Source organism: Dunckerocampus dactyliophorus, chromosome 2 (genome assembly GCF_027744805.1).
Source record: "Dunckerocampus dactyliophorus isolate RoL2022-P2 chromosome 2, RoL_Ddac_1.1, whole genome shotgun sequence".
In the NCBI taxonomy this organism is placed as follows: domain Eukaryota; kingdom Metazoa; phylum Chordata; class Actinopteri; order Syngnathiformes; family Syngnathidae; genus Dunckerocampus; species Dunckerocampus dactyliophorus.
This window is the reverse complement of record NC_072820.1, coordinates 47684156-47712144: the sequence shown is the minus strand read 5'-3', so window position 1 is coordinate 47712144 and position 27989 is coordinate 47684156. Positions and strand designations below refer to the sequence as shown.

The following is a 27989-nucleotide window of genomic DNA, read 5'->3' as shown; positions in this document are numbered from 1 at the left end:
CACTAGGTTCTCGACTTACGAACGTCCGACTTGCGAACATTCGGAGATACGAGCACAAGCTGACTGTTCTATATTTTCATGTATTTTGCCTTGTAGTAACTCCATATTTATACTGCTACAGGCTTGACCAGTAGAGGGCACTGTGACACTGCTAATGGGACCAACAGGAGAGGAAGACGAGAGAGGAAGGCTAAATTGTAGTTGTATGATACAACCCAGCAGAGCTGGTAAATAAAGTTATAAAGAGTTACTAGGCCTGCTTATTCTACACCACCCACAGAACACTACCTCTTTTAGAAGAGTCTAACGACGATTTGTCCTTTTTTGCAATATCTCCTCCTCCTCCTCCACCACTACCACCAACGACGTATGCTCGACCACTCCTCTTCAAAGGTAAATAACATTTATCATTACGTATTATTGTATCACTTTTATTATTATTGTTTTTTTTCATTAATTATCCTCTTTTAATATTACTACTGCATCCAAATTCATATTTACATACATACGCATATATGTATACACGTACATGTAGTACCTATATACAGTCAAACCTGTCTTAGCGGCCACCTTTATAGAACGGCCACCTGCCTATAGCGGCCACTGAAAAATCCCCCGCAGCAAATTTACATGTTATGGACCCTGTGTATAGCAGTCACCTGTCTAACGCGGCCAGCGGCCACCCATTTTGTCTCCCTTGGTCAATATCTGACCGCATATAGCGGCCAAATTACCGACTCAAGTAGAAGCTTCATGCACGAAAAAGTTTCGTTTTTCAATCAATGAAACGTCGTGTGTAGACTTTAATTACTGAGTCCTAGCTCAGTCACAATCATTCACAAGATCCACACAAACTGTCAGTTGTTCCACATAAAAAGCTGTCTTCTTTTGAGCTTGCTATTTCCTGGTCAAACATGTAACCTTAAGAACATTTGCACCAAAACATTACCGCAAATTAGGCTGGGAACAGGACGTGCTCCCAGTGACGCTACAATACAATACTGCATGTTAAAAAGGCAGCGGGAGCAAAACTGAGTTCGGTTGTACTTAATTGAAGTATTTTAGAATGTACTCACGTTATTTTTCATCAATCCTCATCCACAAATCCATCAAAGTCCTCATCTTCTGTATTCGACACGAAAAAAAGCCGTCTTCTTTGGCGATCGCTACTACAGTCTGTTAACTTGTCAGTGTTATTCAGCTCCGAACAGTAGTAAGGGCGACCTGACTCCAGCAAAGAAGGAAACTTCTCCTGTTGCTTCTGCCAACTTTATTTATTGAACGCGGCCACCAGAGAGCACTTCAGAGCACACACACGTCTTGTCTCTCCTTCCTGCTTGCCCACAAGGCAAAGGCCTTGCAAAGCCCCACTACATAGCTGTCCAGGCAATGCCTGTAACAAGTGACACCGTTTATTTCCTGGTGTGAGACAATGTGCACTTGTCAATACTGTAATGCCGCTTGTTGTGGGGAAGGAGAGACTCACGTCGCCGATGCACTTTAATGGCTTTATTAACAGCGGAGAACACTGCAGGACTTTACATCCACGCCAACATAAACACACTTCCCAACTCTCTCGAAACTCACAGCTAGCACTGAGCCTAGCTCTCCTGCTCAGGACGCCCACCGTCACTTCCCGTCACTTCCTGATGAATTAAAGCTGTAATGTCACTCTGCCGTAGAAAAAGTAAAATATTAAAAACAAGCGTAAGACATTACTAGCACAGCTTTGTTCTGTGGGTCGTGGATAATAACAAGCCTAGTAGTGCTGTACAACTTTTATCCACAGTCACACAGTGCCCTCTACTGGTCAACATTATTATTTTTTCCCCCTTTTTTTTCTTTTTTTTCCTCTACTGGTCAACATTCAAACTGGACGCCAACGTGTTTATAGAGGCCACCTGTCTATAGCGGCCACTTTTGCAGACTCCCTCTAGTGGCCGCTATAGACAAGTTTGACTGTAATTGGTAAATTACCTTTTGTTGGACTTACGAACAAATTGACTTGTGAACTATCGTCTGGAACCAATTGTGTTCGTAAGTTGGGGACCTAGTGTATTCCTCGATGTACCTTGCCGAGCATGTTTGAAACAAATTAAAGCTGTGAGCAGCATTGGAATCGTCCTCGCAGCCCGCAGTTGCAGGGCAGGCGGGGCTCAACACCAGCATTCAACCCGGTTGAAGGTGTCGTCTCCATCATATTGAATGAACAAAGAAATTATGATGAAGAGCTGACCTTGTGGATCCAAGTTATGAACGTTGACAGTTTTGTGGCAAATTATCAGATTGACCATCAAAGTTTGCCGCCATGCCCCGCCCACATCCTTAGTTCACAATATATCAATGCACAACTGTCGAATATATGTGATTTTCATTTGGGCTCATTTGGTCAACGTCCCTAAGACTAGTTCGTCCAAGTATGACACCTGTTTTTTGCCCAAAATGGCCCTTTCAGATAAAAATGGATGACACCCTGAAATATTGATGAGGTTTTGTGCATGTTAATGCCCTAAAAATGTGATGTAAGTCGTGGAATAATATAGTATTAATAAACATAGCCGTTTCAAGAGGGTCTTTGCGCCGCTATTGCTCGATGCTCGGGCAAATACTGATGTGTCGGTCGCGAACGAATCGGCTGTAGCTGGCTCTTTTAAATTAACGACAGGAGCTGGTTTGCGTCGTTGGGAGCCAATTGGGATCCCATTAGTTTTTTCCCCGTCTTTTTTTCTGTTAAATTCGAATGTCATTGGTCGAGACGTGTGGCTGCATCTCTGTGTTCACACTGAGCAGGTGGAGGGGAGGGGTCAAACACGTTGTGGTGCTCTTAGAGCCAATTTGTTTGGTTTAGGTTTGACCTATTTTGACCTAATTTGTCTATTTAGATGGGTCTTTGTTATTGTATTTTATACTGTAACATTATATTATAATATTTTTATAGCTATTGTGATTTTATTGTACTGTTCATTGAGGTTTAAATTAATCCGTTTGAATAATAAACATTTTATATCATGTATTTTTTTAATTAATGTATTTATTTTACACAATACACATAATTTTGTAATAAATCCATTTGAGACAACAAAAATAATCTCAGGACCCACTTGGGAGCCGAAAGAGCCGGCTCTTTTTAGTGAACTGAGCCAAAAGAGCTGATTCTCTGAAACGATCCGAACTTACCATCACTACAAATAAACCATAACCATTTACTTAAGTGACTGTAATTGAATAATTTTTGTATGCTGAGTCAAACATTACAATCGGTAGCTTTTTGGCCCCGTACTTTTACTCGAGTTTTGAGTTTGGAAAAGTAATTTCTCATTTTAGCACTCTCTCCACCTCCACTGCTGCGGAAGTGCTTTCAATTTGATAGAGGCAAGTCTCTATGTTGATGTGTATATTAAAAAGTCGATTAAAGTGTAAACATCGATGCCATATTGGATGGTAAACAGTAATAAACGAGTCCAGTAAATATCAGTTGTGCTTACTCCCATCCACAGGTGGCGAAGGCGAGCTCAATTCGCTTACTGCGAACTCATTGAGACCAGAAGAAAAAGAGGAAAAGCATGCACTGCCCTACTGTAGATAAGTAGGTAATTTGTCTTGTACGCATGTCTTTCTGAAATACGTTTATATGTAGACATATTTGTTAACTGGTTTGATTTTTAAGCGCCAACTTGAGCCAAAGCGTGTCGTCAAGTCGATGTACGTTACAAATTAGCTTATAGCTACTAGCCGAACATCATTGTTATGGAACTAAGCGGTGTTTAGGACCTGTGCGATCTGGCCGTCACGGGGAGCTGCCCCGGCACGCCATTGGCGGAGAGCTTGCCACATGCACAAGTCTACTATTGCCACCAATAGCGCATTTGATTACCTGCCAGCTTCTTCTCGTAAGCGCCGGACGGTCCCTCGTAAAGGTGAGCATTGCGTCTTCAATCAGATGCCTTAAGTGTGAATTTCTGGCTGTTTGTTGTTGCTGTTTTTCTTTACCTCATCGCTTAGGGCTTGACGTCACATGGCGCCCGAGTAACACGACACACGAAGTTGCATCACTCTACTGACATGTTTCCCATTCACACACACAACCCCATTCTCAGTCTCTCAAATGCACTTTAACTACGTCTGGGATTGTCTGCGAATGTAATAAAAAATGCGCGTTAGCCGGGGTGAAGGCTGCATAAAACAGTTGGGAGCAAAGTGGAGCTCATCCAGATGTTCTCCGGCCTGTAGAGCCAGTTTGTCAAGCCTCTTTTGCACACTAAGGTGCTTCTTTTGTCAGAAATATTTCCCTCTTTATTCAGCTCTGTATTTAGTGCTGTAAATCATATTCCAGACCCATTTATCGCTGAATTTGCGTGCATTGGTTGAACGTACTGGAGTGTCAACTAGTTGCAACTTCCTTATCCATGCTTTTGTTTGCTATTAGTTCGCAGGCATGCCACCAAAAACGACTTAAATGCGTTTTTTTGCATGCAAAATAATTTTGCAGGCCTTTGCAAGTCATACTTAAATCCACTGTCTCCTCCTTCCACTACAAAACCTACTTTCTTCCAAGGGAATGTCCTGTAGGCCATATCACTTCCAAGCATGTTAGTAAAACTCACGTTATGTCACACATTAGATGCAAGCCTAGGCCACTGTGACTTTTGGCTCCTGCAGGGTTCACATTCAAACCAAACGGATCCAGAGCAATCCAGTTCAGGCCGGGCCTCTAAAACTCTGCAGAAACAGCTGCTGTCAATACCTAACACCGCATGTGAATAATTAGTTGTGGAGCGAAGGTTGGGTATTACTGTAGACTCTGCTACACAACCTTTCACCTGGAGTGGGTCAATGATTTCTGTAAAAGTCTGTAATGCAGCTTATACAGACCTTTGCACCATCCAAATGCTAAAAGTGTGTATTATGTCATGCTTTGCACGCTCAGTACTATTGTTTTGGTATTTCTGCTTTTCCCAGGTCTGCAACGCCAGCCGCCGTGCATTAACCTGCCACCTGTGAATGCCTGCCAGGAACCACCATGGCGCTGAGCTCGACGTTCGACATAGACGCACCACGATGGGACCAGTCCACGTTCACGGGCCGGCTGAGGCACTTCTTCAACGTCACCGACTGGCGGACGGCGCTCCTGCCTGACTCGCGCCTGGACGAGGCCAAAGCCTTAGTGGAGAGCTGCAGGTAAGAACGGGAGGCCAGTGTCACGCAGTTCTACATGATGGGGCGTTCAAGTGCACGTTCTGCGTTACAGGGCGGGTTCCGTCCCACCGGGCACTACTGAGGAGCAGCTCTACTACGCCAAGAAGCTTTACGACTCCGCCTTCCACCCCGACACGGGGGACCGCATGAACCTCATCGGACGTATGTCCTTCCAGGTTCCAGGAGGCATGGCCATCACCGGCGCCATGCTCCAGTTTTACAGGTACCTCAAAGAAAATGTCACTCTGTACCCAAACTATTTCAATTCAGGACCCAAATGCACAAAAATATATAATCTATTGCATATAATGACCATCAATCCAGAGACTTTTTGCTTGACTGACGATCAGTAAGATGCCGTAGAGTAAATAAAAATTAAACAATGACCCAATTTTGGTTTGCAAATAGTGGTGTAACGATTCATTCACTACATTGATGCATTGATTTATATTCCTACGATCCAACTGCATCAATTTGTGTTAAGAGCAAGTTTCCATTCTGGGCGGCATATATATCGATCTAACATCGTTTAAAATGGTAATCGATTGAATCGATAGTTGGAAATAAAGCATTGCATTTAAGCACAACAGGCTTTATATAGATTAGGGCTGGGGGATATATCGATATTTTAAAAATATCGCTATTTCTTTTAAGCACGATATCAAAAACAAACATATCGTTCATATCAATAAAGACTGCATTTGCGCTGTTCTGTTGTATCTTGACACAGATGTCTCACGCTTCACTCTGCTGCGTGTGTCAGCGCTCTAAGCGGGGCTCCTGCTTCTCCCCCCTCCATGCATAAAGGAGAAGGGGGATCGCAGCAGAAGCTCTTGGCGACAAATCTAGCTACTTTTTCTGGCGTTGTCAGAGTTTTTTCTGGTATTTGGGGACTTAAAAGTGAAAGTAATATTGTTGTGCAGTTTGTGTTTTGTCACTGAGCAGCAGCGGGTTTCCCTGCGACATCCACCCCGCCCCCAAAGGCGTCACAAGCCATCCGTGCAGCCCTCAGCCCCCTCAAGGCGCAATGCTACGGGGTGGGGGTGGACCTCGCCCTGTTTTACAGCGCTGGATCTAAAATGTAAATGTTTCTTAATCTTCAGTAAATGACTACTCATTACACTCAAGTCTCATTCGGACTCGGTCACTTACCTGTCAATGTGTCAGAACATGTGATGCAAGAACGTTGTGTGATAAATAAACAAGTACCGGTAGTTGGAACTACAAGAGAAAAGGTAGAGGCTGGAGGCGAGTCCAAATGTAATTACGTTTGTCTAGACTTTGAGAGGTGCTGGCCGAGATAAAGCATTACAATTATTTTATTTTGATGGCCAAATTTAAATCAACAAACTAAGAATCAAGTTTATTTGTAGTTCTAAACGTAATTAAGGTGTTTTTACTCACTTTTTTTGTCTCTCCTACAATGTTCTACTTTCTAAAAAAAAACACAATATTCCATCCATCCATCCATCTTCTACCGCTTATCAGAGATCGGGTCGCGGGGGCAACGGCCTAAGCAAGGAGGCCCAGATTTTCCTCTCGCCGGCCACTTCGTCCAGCTCCTCCCGGCGGATCCCGAGTCGTTCCCAAGCCAGTTGGGAAACATAGTCTCTCCAACGTGTCCTGGGTCTTCCCCGAGGCCTTCTACCGGTCAGACTTGCCCTGAGTACCTCCCCACGGAGGTGTCCGGGAGGCATCCTTACCAGATTCCCCAGCCACCTCATCTGGCTCCTCTCAATGTGGAGGAGTAGCGGTTCTACTCCTAGTCTCTCCCGGATGACAGTGCTTCTCACCTTATCTCTAAGGGAGAGCCCAGCCACCCTATGGAGAAAACTCATTTCGGCCACTTGTACCCGCGATCTTGTCCTTTCGGTCATTACCTAAAGCTCATGACCAAAGGTGAGGGTAGGAACGTAGATCGAGATCGATCGGTAAATTGAGAGCTTTTCCTTTTGGCTTAGCTTTCTCTTCACCACAACAGACCGATGTAGAGTCCGCATCGCTGCAGACGCAGCACCAGTTCGCTTGTCGATCTCACGTTCCATCCTTCCCTCACTCATGAACAAGACCCCGAGGTACCTAAACTCCTCCACTTGGGGCAGAATCTCATCCCCGACCCGGAGATAGCATTCCATCCTTTTCCGGGCGAGAACCATGGACTCGGACTTGGAGGTGCTGATTCTCATCCCGGCCGCTTCACACTCGGCTGCGAACCGATCCAGTGGAAATTGAAGTTCACGGCTTGATGAAGCCAGCAGGACCACATCTGCAAAAAGCAGAGACTCAATCCTGCAGGCTGTGCCTAGAAATGCTGTCCATAAAAATAATGAACAGAATTGGTGACAAAGGGCAGCCCTGGCGGAGTCCAACCCTCACTGGAAATGGAAATTAAAAAGGGGGACCACCACCCCGGTCTGCCAATCCAGAGGTACTGCCCCCGATGACCACGTGATGCTGCAGAGTCGTGTCAACCAAGACATTCCTACAGCATTCATGGCCTTTAGGAACTCCGGGCGGATCTCATCCACCCCCGCAGCCCTGCCACTGAGGAGCTTTTTGACAAGCTCAGCATCCTCAGCCCCAGAGATAGGAGAGCCCACCGTGGAGTCCCCAGGCTCTATCCTTCCTCATAGGAAGACGTGTCGATGGGATTGAGGAGGTCTTCGAAGTATTCTTTCCACCGATCCACAACATCCCGAGTCGAGGTCAGCAGCACACCATCCCACGGTGTTGATTGTGCACTGCTTACCCCTCCTGAGACGCCAAATGGTGGTTCAGAATCTCTTCGAAGCCGTCCGGAAGTTGTTCTCCATGGCTTCTCCGAACTCCTCCCATGTCCGAGTTTTTGCCTCAGCGACTGCCAGAGCCGCAGACCGCTTGGCCTGCCGATACCTGTCAGCTGCTTCCGGAGTCCCATGAGCCAAAAAGGCCCGATAGGACTCCTTCTTCATCTTGACGGCATCCCTCACCACTGGTGTCCACCAACGGGTTCTGGGATTACCGCCACAACAGGCACCGACCACCTTACGGCCACAGCTCCGATCAGCTGCCTCGACAAAAGAGGCACGGAACATGGCGCATTCAGACTCAATGTCCGCCACCTCCCTCGGAACATGGTCGAAGCTCTCCTGGAGGTGGGAGTTGAAACTCCTTCTGACAGGGGACTCTGCCAGTCGTTCCCAGCAGACCCTCACAATACGTTCAGGCCTGCCAGGTCTGACTAGCATTCTCCCCCACAATCGGAGTCAACTTACCACCAGGTGGTGATCAGTTGACAACTCTCTCACCCGAGTGTGAAGAGAGGGGCGGGAGAGGGACAATATTATAATATAAAAATATTATAATACTTAATGTGTAATATTTATTTAAAATGAGTTAATGGAGTTAAAAATGAGAATGGACTATTTCATAATATTTCATAATATTTGTTTTAATTTTAATGAAACAACTTTGCACGCATAGTTGACTTTGACTTTGTCTAAATTCCCTTAGTGGAAATATATCGGGATATACAGTATATCGTATATGGATATCTATCTGTTTTCTTCCGCTTACCCGGGTCCGGGTAGCAGAGGAAGCCGTCTTAGTAGGGAAGCCCAGACTTTGCGGTCTCCGGCCTCCTCTTTTAGTTCCACTGAGAAGACCCCAAGGCGTTCCCAGGCCAGCTGTGAGACATAATCCCTCCAGCGTGTCGTAGATCTGCCCCGGGTCCTTCTCCCGGCTGGGCATGCCCGGAACACCTCACCAGGGAGGCGTCTGGGAGGTATCCGGACTAGATTCCAGAGCTACCTCAGCTTGCTCCTCTCAATGTGAAGGAGCAGCAGCTCAACTCTGAGCCCCTCCCGGATGACTGAGCTCCTCACCCTATCTCTAGGGCGAGTCCTGCAAAGGAAACTCATTTCAGCCGCTTGTATCCGCAATCTCGTTCTTTTCATCACGATCCAAAGCTCATGACCTTAGGTTAGGGTGGGAACATAGATCGACTGGCAAAATTGATAGCTTTGCCTTCCGGCTCAGCTCTCTTCACCACGACGGTGAGATACAGCGACCGCATTACTGCAGACTCTGCGCCAATCAGTCTGTCGACTTCACACTCCAACCTTCCCAAACTCGTGAACAAGACCCCGAGATGCTTGAACTCCTCCACCTGGTGCAGGACCTCATTTCCAAATTTCGGATTCCGATATCAACCGATACTGATATGTGTAACATGACACATCTTTTTCTCGAGTAAAATTGTTTTAAAGTAACAATACTCTTAAATGAGTAGTTTTGTTGGCTACCCCTCCCATCTCTGAGTAGATAATTAATGTATTACATATTTTATAGAAGAATACATTTGTGTTTCTTTTGCCTTGATTTGTTATTTTTGGAGAGATGTAATTTATTTTTAGTTAAAGGTTTTGTTTAAAATACATGAATTTGCTGATTATTATTTGGATTGAAAACTTTCATGTTCTTATTTTATATATTGCATTAAGATTACGATATATATACAGACCCTTTCCAAAAAAATTAGAATGTCATGAAAAAGTTGTTTAATTTCCATAATTCCATTCAAAAAGTTAAACTTTCATAGATTATAGATTCAGGGCCCACAATTTAAACGATTTGAAGTGTTTATTTCTTTATTTTTACGTAAAACCCACAAAAACAGGAATTCAAAAAATTAGAATACTGTGAAGAAATCACCATTTACTTCTCAGTTTTTGCAGGAAAAAAAAAGAAAGAAATTAGGATCACATCAAATCAATCAAGATATGGTACTTTCAAAACAATATGTCAATCTTCAATACTTGGTTGGGAATCCCTTTGCCTTAATCATTGCCTCGATGCGGCGTGGCATTGAAGCAATCAGCCTGTGGCATTGCCTGGGAGTTATGGAAGCCCAGATTTCCTTGATGCTTGCTGTCAGCTCTTCTTTGTTGTTGGGTCTGGTGCCCCTCATTTTCCTCTTGAGAATACCCCATAGATTCTCAATAGGGTTTAGGTCCGGTGAGTTGGCTGGCCAGTCAAGCACTGTGATAGCATGGGCATCAAACCAGGTTTTGGTGCTTCTGGCGGTATGGGCAGGGGTCAGGTCCTGCTGGAAGATGAAATCTGCATCTCCATACAGATCCTCAGCAGAAGGAATCATGAAGTCCTCTAAAACATTCTGGTAGACTGTTGCGGTGACCTTGGATTTAAGAAAGCAGAGTTTACCAACACCTGCACCGGACATTGCACCCCAAATCATGACGGACTGTGGATATTTCACACTGGACCTCAGGCAGCTTGGGTTCTGTTCCTCACCCGTCTTCCTCCAAATCCTTGGACCTTGGTTCCCAAATGAAAGGCACACTTTACTTTCATCGGAAAAGAGGACCTTGGACCACTGGCCAACAGTCCAGTCCTTCTTCTCCTTGGCCCAGTGGAGACGCTTCCTACGTTGGCTCATGTTCACAAGCGGCTTGACCCGAGGAACCCGACAGTTGTAGCCCATCTCCCGGATGCGTCTGAATGTGGTGGTTTTTGAAGCTGTGACTCCCGCCTCATTCCACTCTTTCTGGATCTCTGCCAGATTCTTGAATCTTCCCTGTTTGATAATCCGCTGAAGCCCACGGTCATCTCTTTTGCTGGTGCATCTTCTCCTGCCACATTTTGCCCTTCCTCTAGACTTTCCATTGATATACTTGGACACAGCACTCTGTGAACAACCAGCCTCCTTAGCTATGAACGTTTGTGGCTTACCCATCCTATGGAGGGTATCAATGATGGTCTTCTGGCCAGTTGTCATGTCTGCAGTCTTCCCCATATTGAACCCAACTGAGACAATTGAACCAAACCGAAGCAATTTAATGACACCTGGGGAAGCCTGTGCAGGTGATTTGACTTTAGTAGATGATTCATGTGTGACACTCAGTTTAAAACATTCATGCCCTGCAAAATTTGGGCTGATTTCTTCACAGTATTCTAATTTTTTTAATTCCTGTTTTTGTGGGTTTAATGAGCTGGAAGCCCAAATTATGTAAAAATAAACAAATAAATACTTGAAATTGTTTCAATTGTGGGCCCTGAATCTATAATCTATGAAAGTTTAACTTTTTGATGGAATTATGGAAATTAAACAACTTTTCCATGACATTCCAATTTTTTGGAAAGGGTCAGTGTGTGTGTGTGTGTGTGTGTGTGTGTGTGTGTGTGTGTGTATATATATATAATATATGTATGTATATATATATATATGTATGTATATATATGTATATATATATATATATGTATATATATGTATATATATGTGTGTGTATATATATGTATATATATGTGTATATATATGTATATATGTATGTATGTATATATATATGTATATGTGTGTGTGTGTGTGTGTGTGTGTGTATATGTATATGTGTGTATATATATATATATATGTGTGTGTGTGTGTGTATATCTACAGTATGTATGTGTGTATATATATGTATGTGTGTATATCTATGTATGTGTGTGTGTGTATATATATGTATATGTGTGTGTGTGTGTGTATATATGTGTGTGTGTGTGTGTAGCGCTTCTACTCCAAGTTTCTCTCTCGCTCCCTGTCTATCTGTGTGTGTGTGTGTGTGTGTGTGTGTGTGTGTGTGGTAATTCACATTACATCAGCTACTGTATAAAGCACAAGGTAGTGCTGAAAAACCACACAGAGTGTGTGTGTGTGTGTGTGTGTGTGTGTGTGTGTGCAATAACCAACAACTATGTAGCTCAAACATGCAACTTTAAGAGCATTTGCACCAAAATACGACCGCAAAGCACGCTGGGGAACAGGAAGTGCTCCCAGCGACGCTGCAATACGCTAGCGTGCATGCTATTGTATGTTTTTAAAAAGGCAGCGGGAGCAAAACTGAGTTGGGTTGACTTTATTGAAGTATTTAACAAAGTACTCACGTTATTTTTTATTCATCCTCATCCACAAACCAATCAAAATCCTCATCTTCTGTATCCCAAATGAACAGCAGGGCAAGCTCTCCATCGAACACGCCAGGTTCCCTCTCGTCATTGTCAGTCAGTCTCGTTGCCATGCGGCGCCTCAGAAAAGATGCTGGCTTTTGCGAAGGCTCGAACAACACTGCATCAGACACATTAGCACAAGCACCCACAATCCATTCACAAAATTGTGGCGTAACTTGACCGGCACTGCCTCCCAGTGTTAGTGAAGCTGTGTTGGCTAGCTGTCATCCATCGCTCCCACGCCGCTCGCAACTTCACTTTAAACGCCGTGTTTACACCGATGTCCAGCGGTTGGAGTTCCTTCGTCAAGCCTCTCTGATGTCCAGATCCAAGTTCATTTGCTGCACTTGCTTTTTCACAGCGGCTGTGGTGACGCGTGGGGAAAAAACATCCGGTCTCTTTCTGTACACGTCACTCAGCCACTCAGCCATTTTCTCCTCATCCTTCCAGCCCCTTTGATTGGTCCGGCTGGAAACATTTCTTTAGGCAGCATCTTCCTCTTAAATCACCACAAGCAGCAGTTTCTGTCCATTACCATGGCAACCAAGCACAACAGTAAAAGCCGACTTCTCGTGCCCCGTTGTGTGTATCGCTACCGTCCTAGTCCCCTTCTTCTCTACAGTGTGGTTCACCGGGATGTTGAAAGTGAGCAGCACGTCGTCTATGTTGGTGATGTAGTTGGGTTGGATGTGTTTGTCTGCAATGTTTTTACTGCACTAAGAGCGGAAGATGACCAGCTTTCCTTGTAATCCGCTGGATGTTTCTGTGCCACGGTAGTCCTTGCCAGGATGGATAGATGGCGCCGTTTCATTAAATATACTTACCTACGTCCTCATATAACTATATAACTAGCGTCCTCAGTCACGTCCACCTTTCCTCTATACAAGCACCGTGTCGGCAGGAGACGCTCCCAAAGTCGAGCGGAGCGCTCATAAAAGTCACACAGCAACACTTTGGAACTCGGTACACACATACGGCATGCCGCATTATAAGGCGCCCCCGCCCATTTTGGACAAAATTTAAGACTTAAGTGCACCTTATGGTTGTGAAAATACGGTAATTCAGGCTGTCCGCTCCCTGAATTCAAGAGTCAAAGTGTTTATTGTCATGTGCACACTAAAGAAACACGTTTCCCTGTGCAATGAAATTCTTATTTTGCTGTCCACTCAGAATACCAGCATAAAAAAAAGTATACGTAATTTAAGAATAGTAAACAATAGTGTAAAAACAGATAAGACAAAAGTAAAATAAACAAGATAAATATTGAGGCATAAAAATGGTATCTACAAATGAAAGAGTTGTGTGCTGTGCAAAGAGTATTTCAAGTGTTCAGGCTGGTATTAAAGTGTCTGTAGTGTAATGTTCTGATCAAGTGTTTAAGAGTCTGATGGCAGTGGGGTAGAACAAGTTCTTTAGACGGGTTGTCCTGCCTTTTACACTCCTGTCCCTCCGTCAGGAAGAAGTGGCAGAAGTGTGAACAGTCCATGCTGTGGGTGGGTGGCGTCCCTGATGATGGAGGCAGCTCTGCTGTGGTAGATGCTCTGCAGAGGGCAGTGGAGTCCTAATGATCCTCTGAGCAGTCTGAACCACTCTCTGCAGGTGTTTGCGGTCCATGGCTGTAGTGCTGCCGTACCACACAGTGATGCTGTTGGTCAAGATGCTGTCCACAGTGCAGCTGTAGAAGTTGCTGAGGATCTTTGTCGACATTCCAAACTTTCTCAGCCTCCTCAGAAAGTACAGCCGCTATTGAGCCTTGTTGACCAGCTGTGTGGTGTTGTGTCCATGTGAAGTCTTCAGTAATGTGGACCCCGAGGTACTTAAAGCTGCTCACCCACTCCACTTCAAGCTCCCGGCTGAATAGTGGCTAATAAGGCCTCCTCTCCTTCCTCATGACCACTAGGAGCGTGATAATATCTTGATATGGCGATATTTTATCTCCCGATCGAGTATCAATATGCGCCCACCAAGTGTCGATAATTTAGATTTACATAGGTTTGATATACAGTAAACTGCCTCACTCATTAGTTCCTTTTGCGCAATTCCATGGCGGTCCGCTAGGGGCCCGCCTCGCGGGAGCGGCTGGAAAGTCAGCGGAAGTTGACAAGCGAAGTAACGCACAACAGGAGAGAACAGGGCGGACATGAGCGAAAAACAGAAGTTGACAGATGCACCGGCAGCCTACAAGTCAAAAGTGTGGATGCATTTCGGGTTTTGAAATGCACTGATGGTGGAACAAAGCTGGAGAAGGACTTTGCTACATGCAAGAACTGTTTCACAAAAGTTAAGTGTACTTCAAGATTCAAGATTCAAGAGAGTTTTATTGTCATGTGCATGGTAAAACAGCAGTTATACCATGCAATGAAAATCTTATTCTGTTCTGGAAACTGTTCTGTACTGGAAACACAACGAATATGCGCAGCGGCTTGCAGCGCCATCACCCAGAGCTAGCAAGCCAAAAAGCCTGCGGCTGTTACAGTGTTGTCGAGAATGATGGGTTTCGCTTTATGACGCGCACTTTGGAGCCACGCTACGAAATACCAAGTCGTAAACATTTCACCAAAAGCTTGTTTATCAAATTTTGTTGGTTCCCTCAAAATGTGCAGGTAGATGCCTTGCAGTAAATTTGCACTTTACAGCAGTGTTGCACAGAAATGGTGTCACTGTTTCTAAAATAAGCTGTAGGTTTGTTACTGAAATGCTGCATTACAATAGTGACTGTGTTAGAAAGACACTCATTTGTTTACAGGAATATTGCAATAAAAAAAGTGTCTTTAAAAAGACATTTCGTCTGTGTAGGCTCTCAGTCGTACAGGAGTTGTCCATCGAGGAAAAGGCTTCTTGAGACGTCATCTGTACTTCTGTGAAGAAGGTGTCGGACGTTTCGCTCCTCATCCGAAGAGCTTCGTCAGCGAACTAATAAGTGCTGGTAGCCTAGGCCTTAAATACAGTAAGAGTGGGCGGAATTGGTGTGCCAACACCCTCCTCCTATTGGTTCGTTACACTAAGCCTGGGCGGAGTAGTGGTATAATCCTATCCTGTTATTAACACCTCCGATAAAAGGGAAGTGTCGCTCCCTGAATAGGGTATGAACGACTCTGATACTGGCTTGTTAGCATCTATTGTTCTGGCTCGGCCCTGTCTTCACCTCATTTGCAAGACTAAGAGCTGTGGGTTTTGGTCTCAGTAACCTGCTGAACACAGGGTCCAAATTAAACCTCAAACCACCATTCCGATTCAATGATGGGTTCTGTTGTTTGACAAAAATAGCTTCCTTTACTCCTCTTTCAAACCATCTGTTTTCTTTGGCCAAAATCTTTACCTCGCTGTCCTGAAAAGAGTGATTGGTAGCTTTCAGGTGTAGATGTATTGCTGATTGAGGACCACTAGCATTGTCCCTGCGATGTTGATAAAGCCTTTTTTGGAGCATTTGCTTAGTTTCCCCAATGTAGTGCTCTTTGCATTCCTCATCTTTACAGTGGATGGAATAGACCACATTGCTCTGTTTCTGGTTTGGAGCCTTGTCTTTAGGATGCACTAATTTTTGTCTCAGGGTATTTACTGGTTTGAAATAGGTAGGAATTTTGTGTTGCCATAAGATCCTCTGGAGTTTTTCGGAGACCCCTGCTACATAAGGGACTACCACTCCTCTCCTTTTTGCTTCTGTGGGCTTTTGGGTTTCTTTCCCTACTCTCTTCTTTTGGCATTTGTTAAAAGCCCACCGTGGGTACCCACAGGCTGAGAGCGCTCTCTGAACATGTTGTGTCTCCTTTTTCTTTCCCTCAGCACTAGTTGGTATTTGTTCCGCTCTATGTTGGAGGGTCCTAATAACCCCTAGTTTATGTAATTATAGGAGAGGACAGACAGCTACTTACAGAGGTCTTTAGAAAGGCCACACACACTGACCAATACCTGCTTTTTGAATCAAACCATCCACTACAACATAAACTAGGGGTTATTAGGACCCTCCAACATAGAGCGGAACAAATACCAACTAGTGCTGAGGGAAAGAAAAAGGAGACACAACATGTTCAGAGAGCGCTCTCAACCTGTGGGTACCCACGGTGGGCTTTTAACAAATGCCAAAAGAAGAGAGTAGGGAAAGAAACCCAAAAGCCCACAGAAGCAAAAAGGAGAGGAGTGGTAGTCCCTTATGTAGCGGGGGTCTCCGAAAAACTCCAGAGGATCTTATGGCAACACAAAATTCCTACCTATTTCAAACCAGTAAATACCCTGAGACAAAAATTAGTGCATCCTAAAGACAAGGCTCCAAACCAGAAACAGAGCAATGTGGTCTATTCCATCCACTGTAAAGATGAGGAATGCAAAGAGCACTACATTGGGGAAACTAAGCAAATGCTCCAAAAAAGGCTTTATCAACATCGCAGGGACAATGCTAGTGGTCCTCAATCAGCAGTACATCTACACCTGAAAGCTACCAATCACTCTTTTCAGGACAGCGAGGTAAAGATTTTGGCCAAAGAAAACAGATGGTTTGAAAGAGGAGTAAAGGAAGCTATTTTTGTCAAACAACAGAACCCATCATTGAATCGGAATGGTGGTTTGAGGTTTAATTTGGACCCTGTGTTCAGCAGGTTACTGAGACCAAAACCCACAGCTCTTAGTCTTGCAAATGAGGTGAAGACAGGGCCGAGCCAGAACAATAGATGCTAACAAGCCAGTATCAGAGTCGTTCATACCCTATTCAGGGAGCGACACTTCCCTTTTATCGGAGGTGTTAATAACAGGATAGGATTATACCACTACTCCGCCCAGGCTTAGTGTAACGAACCAATAGGAGGAGGGTGTTGGCACACCAATTCCGCCCACTCTTACTGTATTTAAGGCCTAGGCTACCAGCACTTATTAGTTCGCTGACGAAGCTCTTCGGATGAGGAGCGAAACGTCCGACACCTTCTTCACAGAAGTACAGATGACGTCTCAAGAAGCCTTTTCCTCGATTTAAAAAGACATTTGTTTACAGAAATACTGCACTAAGTGTTAAAGTGATGGTGCCAAATAAACATGTTTTTTTTTCTCCTTTTAAAATATGTTTTTCTCTTTAATAGTCGCATCGCAGATTATCGTAGGTTGATTTCCTGACCAATATATCGATAATCGCTATATCGTCATATCGTGAGATAATCGTTATCGTGAGCCTTGTATCGCGTATCGTATCGTGAGGAACCCTGAGCTTCCCACCCCTAATGTCCACTATCATCTCCTTTGTCTTGTCCGTGTTGAGGGTGATGTAGTTGTCCTCGCACCATGCCACCAGACTCGCCACCTCCATCCTGTAGGCCACTTCGTCCCCCGCAGTGATGCGTCCTGTCACTGCAGTGTCGTCGGTAAACTTCAGGATGATTTTGTCCTTGTGGGAGGCGATGCACTCTTGCTTGAACAGCGTGTAGAGGATGGGGCTAAGGACACATCCCTGTGGAGTTCCTATGTTGGTGGTGCTGCTGGCTGATGTCCTGCTACCAATCCTGACAGACTGGGGTCTGCCAGTCAGAAAGTCCAGGAGCCAGTCGTACAGGGTGGGGTGCAAACCAAGTGTAGACAGTTTGTGGGGGATGACCATGTTGAAAGCGGAGCTGTAGTCCACAAAAAGCATCGTGATGTAGAAGTCTTTGTTTTCCAGATGGGACAAGGAATGATGGAGAAACAGCCTTTATGTCATCTGAGGTGGACCCATTGGGCCTGCAGGCATACTGACCGGTGCCAAGAGATAGGGTCGCATTTCGGGCAATAAGTTGGACCCATTTCCAGTGAGGGTTGGACTCCGCCAGTGCTGCTGCCCTTTGTCAACAATTCTGTTCATTGCTTTTATGGACAGAATTTCGGGGGGCAGCCAGGGTGGTCCTGCTGGCTTCATCGGGCCATGGTCAGACCGGGATGAGAATCGCTACCTTCAAGTCCGAGTCCATGACAGAGTGCCAACTGCGGGTCGGGGGATGAGATGTGGAGGTGTTTTAAGTATCACTTGTTCACAAGTGAGGGAAGGATGGAACGTGAGATCGACAGGCAGATTGGTGTGGTGTCTGCAGTGATGCGGACTCTGCATCGGTCCGTTGTGGTGAAGACGGAGCTGAGCCGAAAAGTAAAGCTCTCAATTTACTGGTCGATCTACGTTCCTACCCTCACCTATGGTCATGAGATTTAGTTAGTGACCGAAAAAACAAGATCACGGGTACAAGCGGCCGAAATGAGTTTTCGAAATGAGTAGGGTGGCTGGGATAAGGTGAGAAGCACTGTCATCCAGGAGAAACTTGGAGTAGAACCGCTGCTCCATCACATTGAGAGGAGCCAGATGAGGTGGCTTCGGCATCTGGTCAGGATGTCTCCCGGACACCTCCCTGGGGACATGTTCAGGGCACGTCCGACCGGTCGGTGGACCCAGAACACGTTGGAGAGACCGGATGGATGGATGGATGGATGGATAGTAGCATAGCGTTGAAATATTCAAGAAAAAATGTTTTTTGTAAAAGTTGTATGGGTAACCAACAAAACAAAAATGTATTTATTTGGAAATTAGGTTGGGGGAAAAGTTATAGTATTATGGGAATAAAGTCATAATATTAAGAGAAGAAAATTTTACGAAGATTATTTAAGAAGAAAGTTGGAGAAAAAACGGCAAAGAGAAAAAAGCAAAGCAAAGATTTATTTATACATTTTTATAATACTGAACACCCGATCTCAACGTTTTTACACATTTTTTACGTTTTTTTACACGAGAGGCAAAAAGAGGTGATGATGCAACTTTCCAGTGATGCATTTGACTTCAGGGCAGTCATTAAAACGGCCACAAGGTGGTAGAAGTGCATTTGATAAGAGCTCGGCAGGGATAATCTGAACAGATCATCACACATGACAGGAAGGAGGAAGTGAGAGAGCGTGGGGGGAGTGTGTCGGGCAGAAGGTTATACATTGTAGGGAAAATTTTAACGCATGCACACGCACATGCGTGCACACATACACACAGTTTAGTTCCAAATGTGAAAATTGTAAATAGTTCATGGTGTTATATTTTTAAATAAATTCTTATTTTGATGTAAAAGAACCCCTCTTTTGTATTGTTTATGTTGGTATAGTTGTTTGGATATTTGAGCTGTCACAAAAGCAACAAATATTTGTGTCAAAGTGAAAGTTATGCTTGAAATGTCTCTTTTCACAAAAAGCTGTTTTTCCTCCTTTTTCTAGTCGGGAACTGATATTTTCCTGAAATGTACGTATGTTCTACTGCTGATTACTAAAGAACGGAAAAAGGTGGAAACAATTTTTTCGGATGAAAGACGGGAGGCTAATCTTTCTTTTGGTAGGTTCCATGTTTATATAGCCGAAGAACACAATATTCTGTGTTCCTTGAAAGATCAGTCAAAATCGTCTAAAATGGCCTCTACTTAAGGGGTTGTCTTGAAAAATAGCTGGGATTGGTTGCGTTAATAATATGCTTTTTCATATTCAGTATTCATATTCATTTTCAGTATATGACAAAGCTGAGATGCAGTTTTTTCTTGAACTATACTGTACATAACTTGTTAGCGTATCTACATGTGTTGCTTTACAAAATATCAAAGTGGTAAAGTTGCATCCTTTCATTTTTCACTATGTGGACACCCCTTGTTGAAATAATGAGATATCGCATGTTGCACAACCCAACAAGCTCAGTTTTACCTGTCCACACACAAACAAAAGCTCAGTTTTTAAGGAGAAAAAATGATATTTGCATGTGGACAAGAGGTCGAAACACATCAAAGTGTATTTTTTTTCTTTTTTTTTTTAAGAATGCGTGTTGTCCTTCCAGGACAGTTCCGGCGGTGGTGTTTTGGCAGTGGGTCAACCAGTCCTTCAACGCTCTGGTCAACTACACCAACCGCAACGCCGCATCCAGCATCACCCCCAAGTAAGAACGTGGGACTCGCTGTCATTACATCCATCATCGTCATCATCATCCTCATCCTGTAAGCGTGTGTTGTGTGTCTCAGGCAGATCGGCGTCGCCTACGTGACGGCGACCAGCACGGCTTTAGCCACGGCAGTCGGGCTGAACCTCTACACAAAGGTACCGCCACTCACTCAAAAGCGGCTCTGTGCAGCCTTCATCCAAATCACGCTGGTGTTCCGCTCCCTCCCTCCCGCAGAGAGCGCCCCCTCTGGTCGCACGATGGGTGCCTTTTGCAGCCGTGGCAGCGGCCAACTGTGTCAACATTCCCATGATGAGGCAACAGTGAGTCCTTCTAGACAACATTGTGCTTTGTATCGTACACTTTGTGCACAATCCCGTGTAGGTCATTATATGCTAACACACCTTCCACATCTTAGCTTTGTGCTAAAGCTGACAAAGCAAGTTAGTGTCATAGCAAATAATGAATTGATGTCATTTTAAAAATATCCCCAGGGCCAGTAAAAAAATAAAAAAATGTTGTGGGCCAGAAATGGCCCTGGGGCCACACTTTGGACACCCAAGCCTTTTTGTTATAGCTATTTTTGAATATAATTCACATTTATTCTCAGGAATGTACCATGCAGAATGTCAGTAGGTTATAGCTATCGGGGTTACGCTCTTGGGCCACCAGCAAATCGCGGAAAATCTAGAGTAATTCAGGAGCCCGTGAAAATGAACGATTCTTGACAAAGTCAGAGGCACGGTGTAGTCTTTAGCCTTGTAGAGGCTAGCGCTAGGCGTTTCTCCAAGCGTAATCCACATTGCTTGCCTGTGTGTGTATGTATGTACATACACTTCTGATTAAGACCAGTTGAAAAATTGCTAGAATTTGCATTTTGCACATTTGGATCTTAATGAGGTTTTAAGTAGAGCTACAATATGCAAAAGCAAGAAGGGGGAGTGAGACAAAAAGCACTTTAAAAAAGTAATTCATTGAAAACAACAATTAAACTGAAACAGGCTGTTTTATCAACTGATCAAAAGTTTAAGACTATCGCTCAAAAAAATAACAAAAAACTCTCCAAACCAGAACAAAAAATGTTCTCAGTAGGATTCAGTAATGAGGAGCTCCACCGTTCTTGTTCATCACTTCCAAAATGGATTTGGGCATGCTTGATGCGAGTGTTTCCAGGAGGCTAGTGGGAACATTGCTCCAAGTGGAGGGAAAGGCTTCTTGAGACGTCATCTGTACTTCGGTGAAGAAGGTGTCGGACGTTTCGCTCCTCATCCGAAGAGCTTCGTCAGCGAACTAATAAGTGCTGGTAGCCTAGGCCTTAAATACAGTAAGAGTGGGCGGAATTGGTGTGCCAACACCCTCCTCCTATTGGTTCGTTACACTAAGCCTGGGCGGAGTAGTGGTATAATCCTCTCCTGCTATTAGCACCTCCGATAAAAGGGAAGTGTTGCTCCCTGAGTAGGGTATGAACGACTCTGATACTGGCTCGTTAGCATCTATTGTTCTGGCTCGGCCCTGGCTTCACCTCATTTGCAAGACTAAGAGCTGTGGGTTTTGGTCTCAGTAACCTGCTGAACACAGGGTCCAAATTAAACTCAAACCACCATTCCGATTCAATGATGGGTTCTGTTGTTTGACAAAAATAGTTTCCTTTACTCCTCTTTCAAACCATCTGTTTTCTTTGGCCAAAATCTTTACCACGCTGTCCTCAAAAGAGTGATTGGTTGTTTTAAGGTGTAGATGTACTGCTGATTGAGGACCACTCGAATTGTCCCTGCGATGTTGATAAAGCCTTTTTTGGAGCATTTGCTTAGTTTCCCCAATGTAGTGCTCTTTGCATTCCTCATCTTTACAGTGGATGGAATAGGTGAGAGGAAAGCATTAGCGGCTCTGCAGAAAGATGAGAGCATCACCATCTTACCAGCTGATAAGGGCAGATGAGGAGCGAAACGTCCGACACCTTCTTCACAGAAGTACAGATGACGTCTCAAGAAGCCTTTCCCTCAGTGGACAACTCCTGTACGACTGAGAGCCTACACAGATGCATTTCTCCAAGTGGTGAAGATGGCTTCACCAAGGGCATCAACTGTCTGGAACTGATGGCCATTTTTATAAACTTCCCTTGCCATCCATCCCCAAATGTTCTCTATGGGATTTAAATGAGGGGAACATGCAGGATGGTCCAAAAGAGTGATGTTATTCTCCCTGAAGAAGTCCTTGGTCAAGCCAGCATTGTGAACTGCAGCGTTGTCCTGTTGAAGAACCCAGCTGTTACCACACAGACGAGGGCCCTCAGTCATGAGGGATGCCCGCTGCAACATCTGCACGTAAGCGGCCGCCGTTTGACGACCCTGCACCACCCAGACCATGATGGACCCACTGTGCCGGGTAGAAAACATCTCAGGTGGGATCTCCTTGTCATGCCAGTAACGTTGGAAGCCATCTGGACCGTCAAGGTTACATTTTTTCTCATCAGAGAATAAAACTTTGTTCCACCTTTCAATGTCCCATGTTTGATGCTCCCTGGCAACGTCTAAACCAGCACTTTTGTGGCGTTGAAGGAGACGAGGTCTTTGAATTTGTTTTTTAAACCCTTTTCCCGCAGATGGCGTCTGATGGTTATTGCGCTGCAGTCGGCACCAGTAAGGGTCTTAATGTGGGTGGAAGACCGCCCTGTGTCTTGATGGACAGCCAATCGGATCATCCGGCTCTACCACTTGACTTTTTTGTTCCATAATGCTCAGGATCTTTCAAAAAATGTAGAATGACTGATTTCCTGCTCCCAACCTCAGCAGCCATGGCACGCTGTGAGAGGCCTTGCTTATGCAGCTCCACAATCCCACCACGTTGAAAAAGAGAAAGCTTCTTAGCTTTACCATCAGGAGGGCATGACAGTGGGAATGCCTGACAGAAAATGAACATTTGGAGCAGATTTGGGCTTTTATAGCCTGTGGTCTTAAACTTTTGATCAGCTGCTAAACAACCTATTTCAGTTTATTTTTTTGTTTTTGTTTAAATTACAAGTTCCAAATGTTTTTTTGTCTCACTCCCCCTTCTTGTTTTTGCATATTGTAGCTCTACTTAAAACCTCATTAAGATCCAAATGTGCAAAATGCAAATTGTAGCAATTTTTCAACTGGTCTTGAGATTTTGATCAGGAGTGTATAGACAGTACATATGAACTTGCGTTCACCTCGCTACAGGTTTTGAGGGCGGGTTGACTTGTCCAAGCTAAATGTTCCCACAGCCAAACATGCATACAACTATGGTGTGTTCTAGGACTGCCCAACAAAACATCATCAGTGGAAAAATTGTGGTCTTTTTTTTTTTAACGTGTGGTGCATGTATACTCTACTGTTTACCCGTATTATCACACATTTATGAATTATCCACATATGGCGAATGAGAGTTTTTTTCAGATGAAAACATATTTTCAGATGAAAATAATGTTTTGACCAAAAATCCACACATTTGCAGTGCCATGAATGCTAATACACCAAAGTGTGGGGATCCCCTATACAGTTGTCCCTCATTTATCGCAGTTCAAATATTGCACCCACACTCAAAATGGTAAATGGCCTTTCACTTGCATAGCGCGTTTCCACCTCCAAGGCACTCATAGCGCTTTGACACTGCGAGCCCATTTACCTACTGATGACGCAGCATCAGGAGCAACCGGGGCTTCAATATCTTGCCAAAGGACACTTGGACACGATCACGGGTGGACGGAGGATCGATCGTGAATTTCTCTTGGAGATTAAGAAAGTATCTTATCTATCAACAGTTCGGGCGACGACCACTCTACCACCTGAGCCATGCCACCCCCGGCATGACCACTCTATCGCTGATTTTCCAAAAAATTAATTCATAAATAAAAGATTGCTGTTATGAATATGGCCTCTTAGTAAGGAAATGCGTATTTAAGCAAATTACTTAGTACTTATTCTTGGCCTAAATGAAGCATTATTAAGCATAAAAATGGCTAGCTAACTAAATGAACTTAAAATACAAAGACAAGGAAGAAGAAGCATTCTAATTGTGAATGTAGTATGCTACATGGGCCACAAGGTGTCAGTAATTGTTCAATGAGAAGTGTATCAGACGTGATCGCCAGAACAGGCTTTTACTGCAGGTTTAAATGATCTCACATGAGGCAGAATAATAATGTCATAACCACAAGCTAAAACTCAGCTCTGAACCTGGTGTCACTTCCTGTCTTCACTTCCTGTCCGCCCGCCACTAAGGCTCCCTGGGGAACACATTTACTGTGACACACACGAGCAGCAGTTTTATTTGTCTTAAATGTCTTATTTACTCCTATTGTGTCTACTATATTGGGTAAAGCCAAACTTGTATTGTACTGTAAAGCTGCCCTTATAAGACATTGATGAGACAATAGCCACCGCAGGAAGTATGTTATCCAGAAACAAATAAGGAATAGCTAACATGTGAGTCTACATTCGTATTTATGTCTAATATGTCGTATTTCCTCTGTCCCGCAGGGCACATGTAGACAAACAACCATTCACATTTCAGTCAAATAGCTGCTTACACATAAATTGTTAGGACCTCTCAGAATTTGTGCAACATGTAGAAACATAATACTAGACGTATTCCAGTTAGCTTTTTGGTTCTGCGCAAATCTGAGCACAGTTTCTGTAAAAGTGCGTCCAATTTGTAACGCTTGACAGACGTGGGGACATTGGGAAGGACTGCAGTATTCTTTTTCTTTGTTTTCTTCAGGGAAATCCTGAACGGCATCGCTGTAACCGATGAAAATGGGAACAAACTCGGCCACTCACAGGTGAGGCCTTTTGTAAATATACAGCGGTGCATGTTTGTCACACTTCAATGTTTCAGATCGTCAAACAAATGTAAATATTAGTCAATGACAACACAACTGAACACAAAACGCAGTTTTTAAATGAAACTTTATTTATTAACTCATTCAATCCCAGCCATTTTTCAAAAGACAACCCCTTTAGTACCGTCCGTTTTAGACTATTTTGACTAATTTTTCAAGGCACACAGAATATCGTGTTGTATGGCTGTATAAACATGGAACCTACCAAAAGAGTGATTAGACTCCCGTCTTTCATCCAAAAAAAAAGTTTTTTTTTTCTACCTTTTTCTGCTGTTTAGTAGTCAGCAGTAGAGCGTCTGTAAATTTCAGGAAAATATTAGTTCCTGACTAAAAAAAAGGGAGAAAAAAACAGCTTTTTGTGAACAGTCACATTTCAAGCATAATTTTTACTTTGTCACAATTTTTTTTTGCTTTTGTGACAGCTGAAATATCTAAACAACTATACCAACATAAACAACACGAAAAAGGGTTGTTTTACATCAAAATAACATTTTACAACTATAACGCCAATTTTTATATTTGGAACTAAACTATGTGTGTGCGTGTGTTAAAATTTCCCTACAATGCGTAACCTTGTGCAAGCTACACTCCTCCATGCTCTTCCACTTCCTCCTTGCTCTTGTGTGTTTTTACATGCAAAAGATCCATCCAAAATATCTTATCAAATGCAATCCTGCCACCTTTTTATGCCTTAAAACTGCTCTAACAGTGACATCTTTTAGTGTGCGCTTGCATCATCACCTCTTTTTGCCTCTTGCGCAAAAAAACTTAAAAGATGTATAAATACATTTTTGGGATTGAGTGAATTAAGGGAGAAACAACAGAAACAGAATTCATGGTGCCATTTATCAAAGCAAGTGACTGAGTATTTTCCCGAAGGCGTTGGGGATCATCAAGATTGTTTTTGGCAAAATTGAGACCAGCCTTAATGTTGTTTTTGTTCAGCGGTCTTGGAACTCTGCCATGCAGGCCGTTTTTGCCCCGTGTTTTTCTTATGGTGGAGTCATGAACACTGACCTTAACTGAGGCAAGTGAGCCCTGCACTTCTTTGGATGCTGTTGTGGGGTCATTTGTGACCTCTGGGATGAGTCGTCGCTGCGCACTTGGGGTCATTTTGGTTGGCCGGCCACTCCTGGGAAGGTACACCACTGTTTTGGCCATTTGTGGATAATGGCTCTCACTGTGGTTTGCTGGAGTCCCGAAGCTTTAGAAATGGCTTTACAGCCTTTTCCACACTGATAGATTTCAATTAATCTCAGATAAATTATGTTTTTTGGGGGGGAATCACTTTTTCACACAGGGCCATATAGGTTTTGATTTTTTTCTCCTTTAATAATAAAAATTGCATTTTGTGTTCAGATGTGTTGTCGTTGACTAATTGTTTTTATGATCAGAAACATTTAAGTGTGAGAAAAATAAGATATCAGGAAGAAGGCAAACACTTTTTCACATCACTGTGTTTCTTTTTTAAAACCCTCCTCGCTGCTTCGTCTAACTTTTATTCCCTCCTGTGTAGAAAGCGGCGGTGAAAGGCATCACACAGGTGGTCATCTCCAGGATCACCATGGCTGCACCGGGAATGAGTATGTATGGGGGTGGTCTTATGAATGGCTCTTTTATTTTAATGTTCACTTCTTTGTTTTCCAGTCATCCTCCCCATCATCATGCAGCGGCTGGAAAAATACAAATTCATGCAGGTTAGCGCCTTCTTCTTGTTTTCTGTTTTCCTGAGAAAGAGCCCTTGAAAACGTCTTTTCTTTCCTTCACAGAGAATCACGTACCTCCACGGGCCCATTCAAGTGATGATGGTGGGCGTCTTGTAAGTACAACATCTGGCGGGATGAGGAGGGATTTGTATGCGGAAGTCTCAAGGATGAACGCAGCTTTGAACTCTCTTCACAGTTTGGTCTTCATGGTGCCGGCAGCCTGCTCGCTTTTTCCACAGAAATGGTAACAATTTTTATTTTATTTTTTTAATTGAATGAAATCTTTATTGTTGGACCATAACTGTATAAATGCACTGTAGATGTTCATAATATGTATATTTTTAATAATTACAAACTATTCTAAAACATAAGATATTGATTTTTAAAAATAAATAAAATGTATTGATCATATCAGCAAGTTATGTTGCCACAGCAATGGGCAGGCATAAAGGACTTCAATACATAGCGGCAGCCAGCAGAGGGCGCAAGTACTTATTGCCTAACTAGTTTGGTGCCTAAACTAACTTGAAAAAAACAAAAGGAAGTAAAAGTAAATGTTCTCTAGCAGTCACTTGAACAATAAAAGCCAGTCCTGACCGCGTCCCGCTCCTTTCTCCTCTTCCTCGCAGCTCCATTGCCGTATCAAAACTGGAACCGGAACTCCGTGACTCCATCGTCTCCAAGTACGGCGATGCCGTGCAATGCGTCTACTTCAACAAAGGCCTCTGAGGCCTTAACAGGACTGAATGGATACACTTATGCCATTTATGTTCATTTTCTTGGTGATTATCTTTCAAGAGGTGCTTCAACAAACTATACAGCACAGTAATGTGGTACGTGCTTTTTAATTCTGTATTTTTCTCTAAATTAATTATTCCTCTTTTTATTTCTCTCTTCACAAACCAAATGATCTCTTCTCAGGAACTTTCTTTGATTTCCTTGCTTCATCACGGGACTCAGTCAGAACTGAACACAAACATGTTCTGAGCCTTTTTTAAAAAAGAAAAAACAATAAAGAAAGTGTTTACGTGCCTTGGAGAGCGTTGCTTTGGCGACAAGGCTCCTGGGATGCACTCAACCCCTCAAACTGACCTCTATGCATGGATAAAGTAAGGTTGTGAGTGGACAAACAACACTACTCTTACTCTTTTTTTTTCTTTTTTTTTCCAAATATGGGAGCAATAGTGCAAGGAAGGAGGGAGGATGCTGCCTTCTGGTGGCAGAGTGGATGGAGGTCAACTGATTGTGGTTTTTGCATGATTCGGCTTCAAAGTTGGCCTCACTGAAGTAAAATCACATCACAATCTTCAGCATAAGATGGAATAAAAACCTACACATTGTTGAA

General features: G+C 43.7%; 1 protein-coding gene across 3 annotated transcripts; it reads left to right on the top strand.

Moving 5' to 3' along the window:
- Positions 1-151: 151 nt before the first annotated feature.
- On the top strand, positions 152-27984 carry sfxn2 (sideroflexin 2). Of its 3 annotated transcripts, none has more exons than XM_054759156.1 (13): positions 152-227; positions 3498-3586; positions 4960-5178; positions 5249-5419; positions 19979-20077; positions 20160-20235; positions 20315-20400; positions 24818-24878; positions 26455-26521; positions 26586-26635; positions 26708-26757; positions 26841-26888; positions 27274-27984. In XM_054759156.1, exons 3-13 carry the CDS (start codon positions 5021-5023, stop codon positions 27371-27373), a joined length of 966 nt encoding a protein of 321 aa, XP_054615131.1. In that variant the 5' UTR covers positions 152-227; positions 3498-3586; positions 4960-5020; the 3' UTR covers positions 27374-27984. The 3 variants fall into 3 exon arrangements, 2 of the variants coding, with proteins under 2 accessions (XP_054615131.1, XP_054615121.1); XR_008566712.1 differs by lacking the exons at positions 152-227; positions 3498-3586 and adding an exon at positions 3615-3917 and having other exon boundaries at positions 27274-27477; positions 27566-27984; XM_054759146.1 differs by lacking the exons at positions 152-227; positions 3498-3586 and adding an exon at positions 3615-3917.
- Positions 27985-27989: the final 5 nt, after the last annotated feature.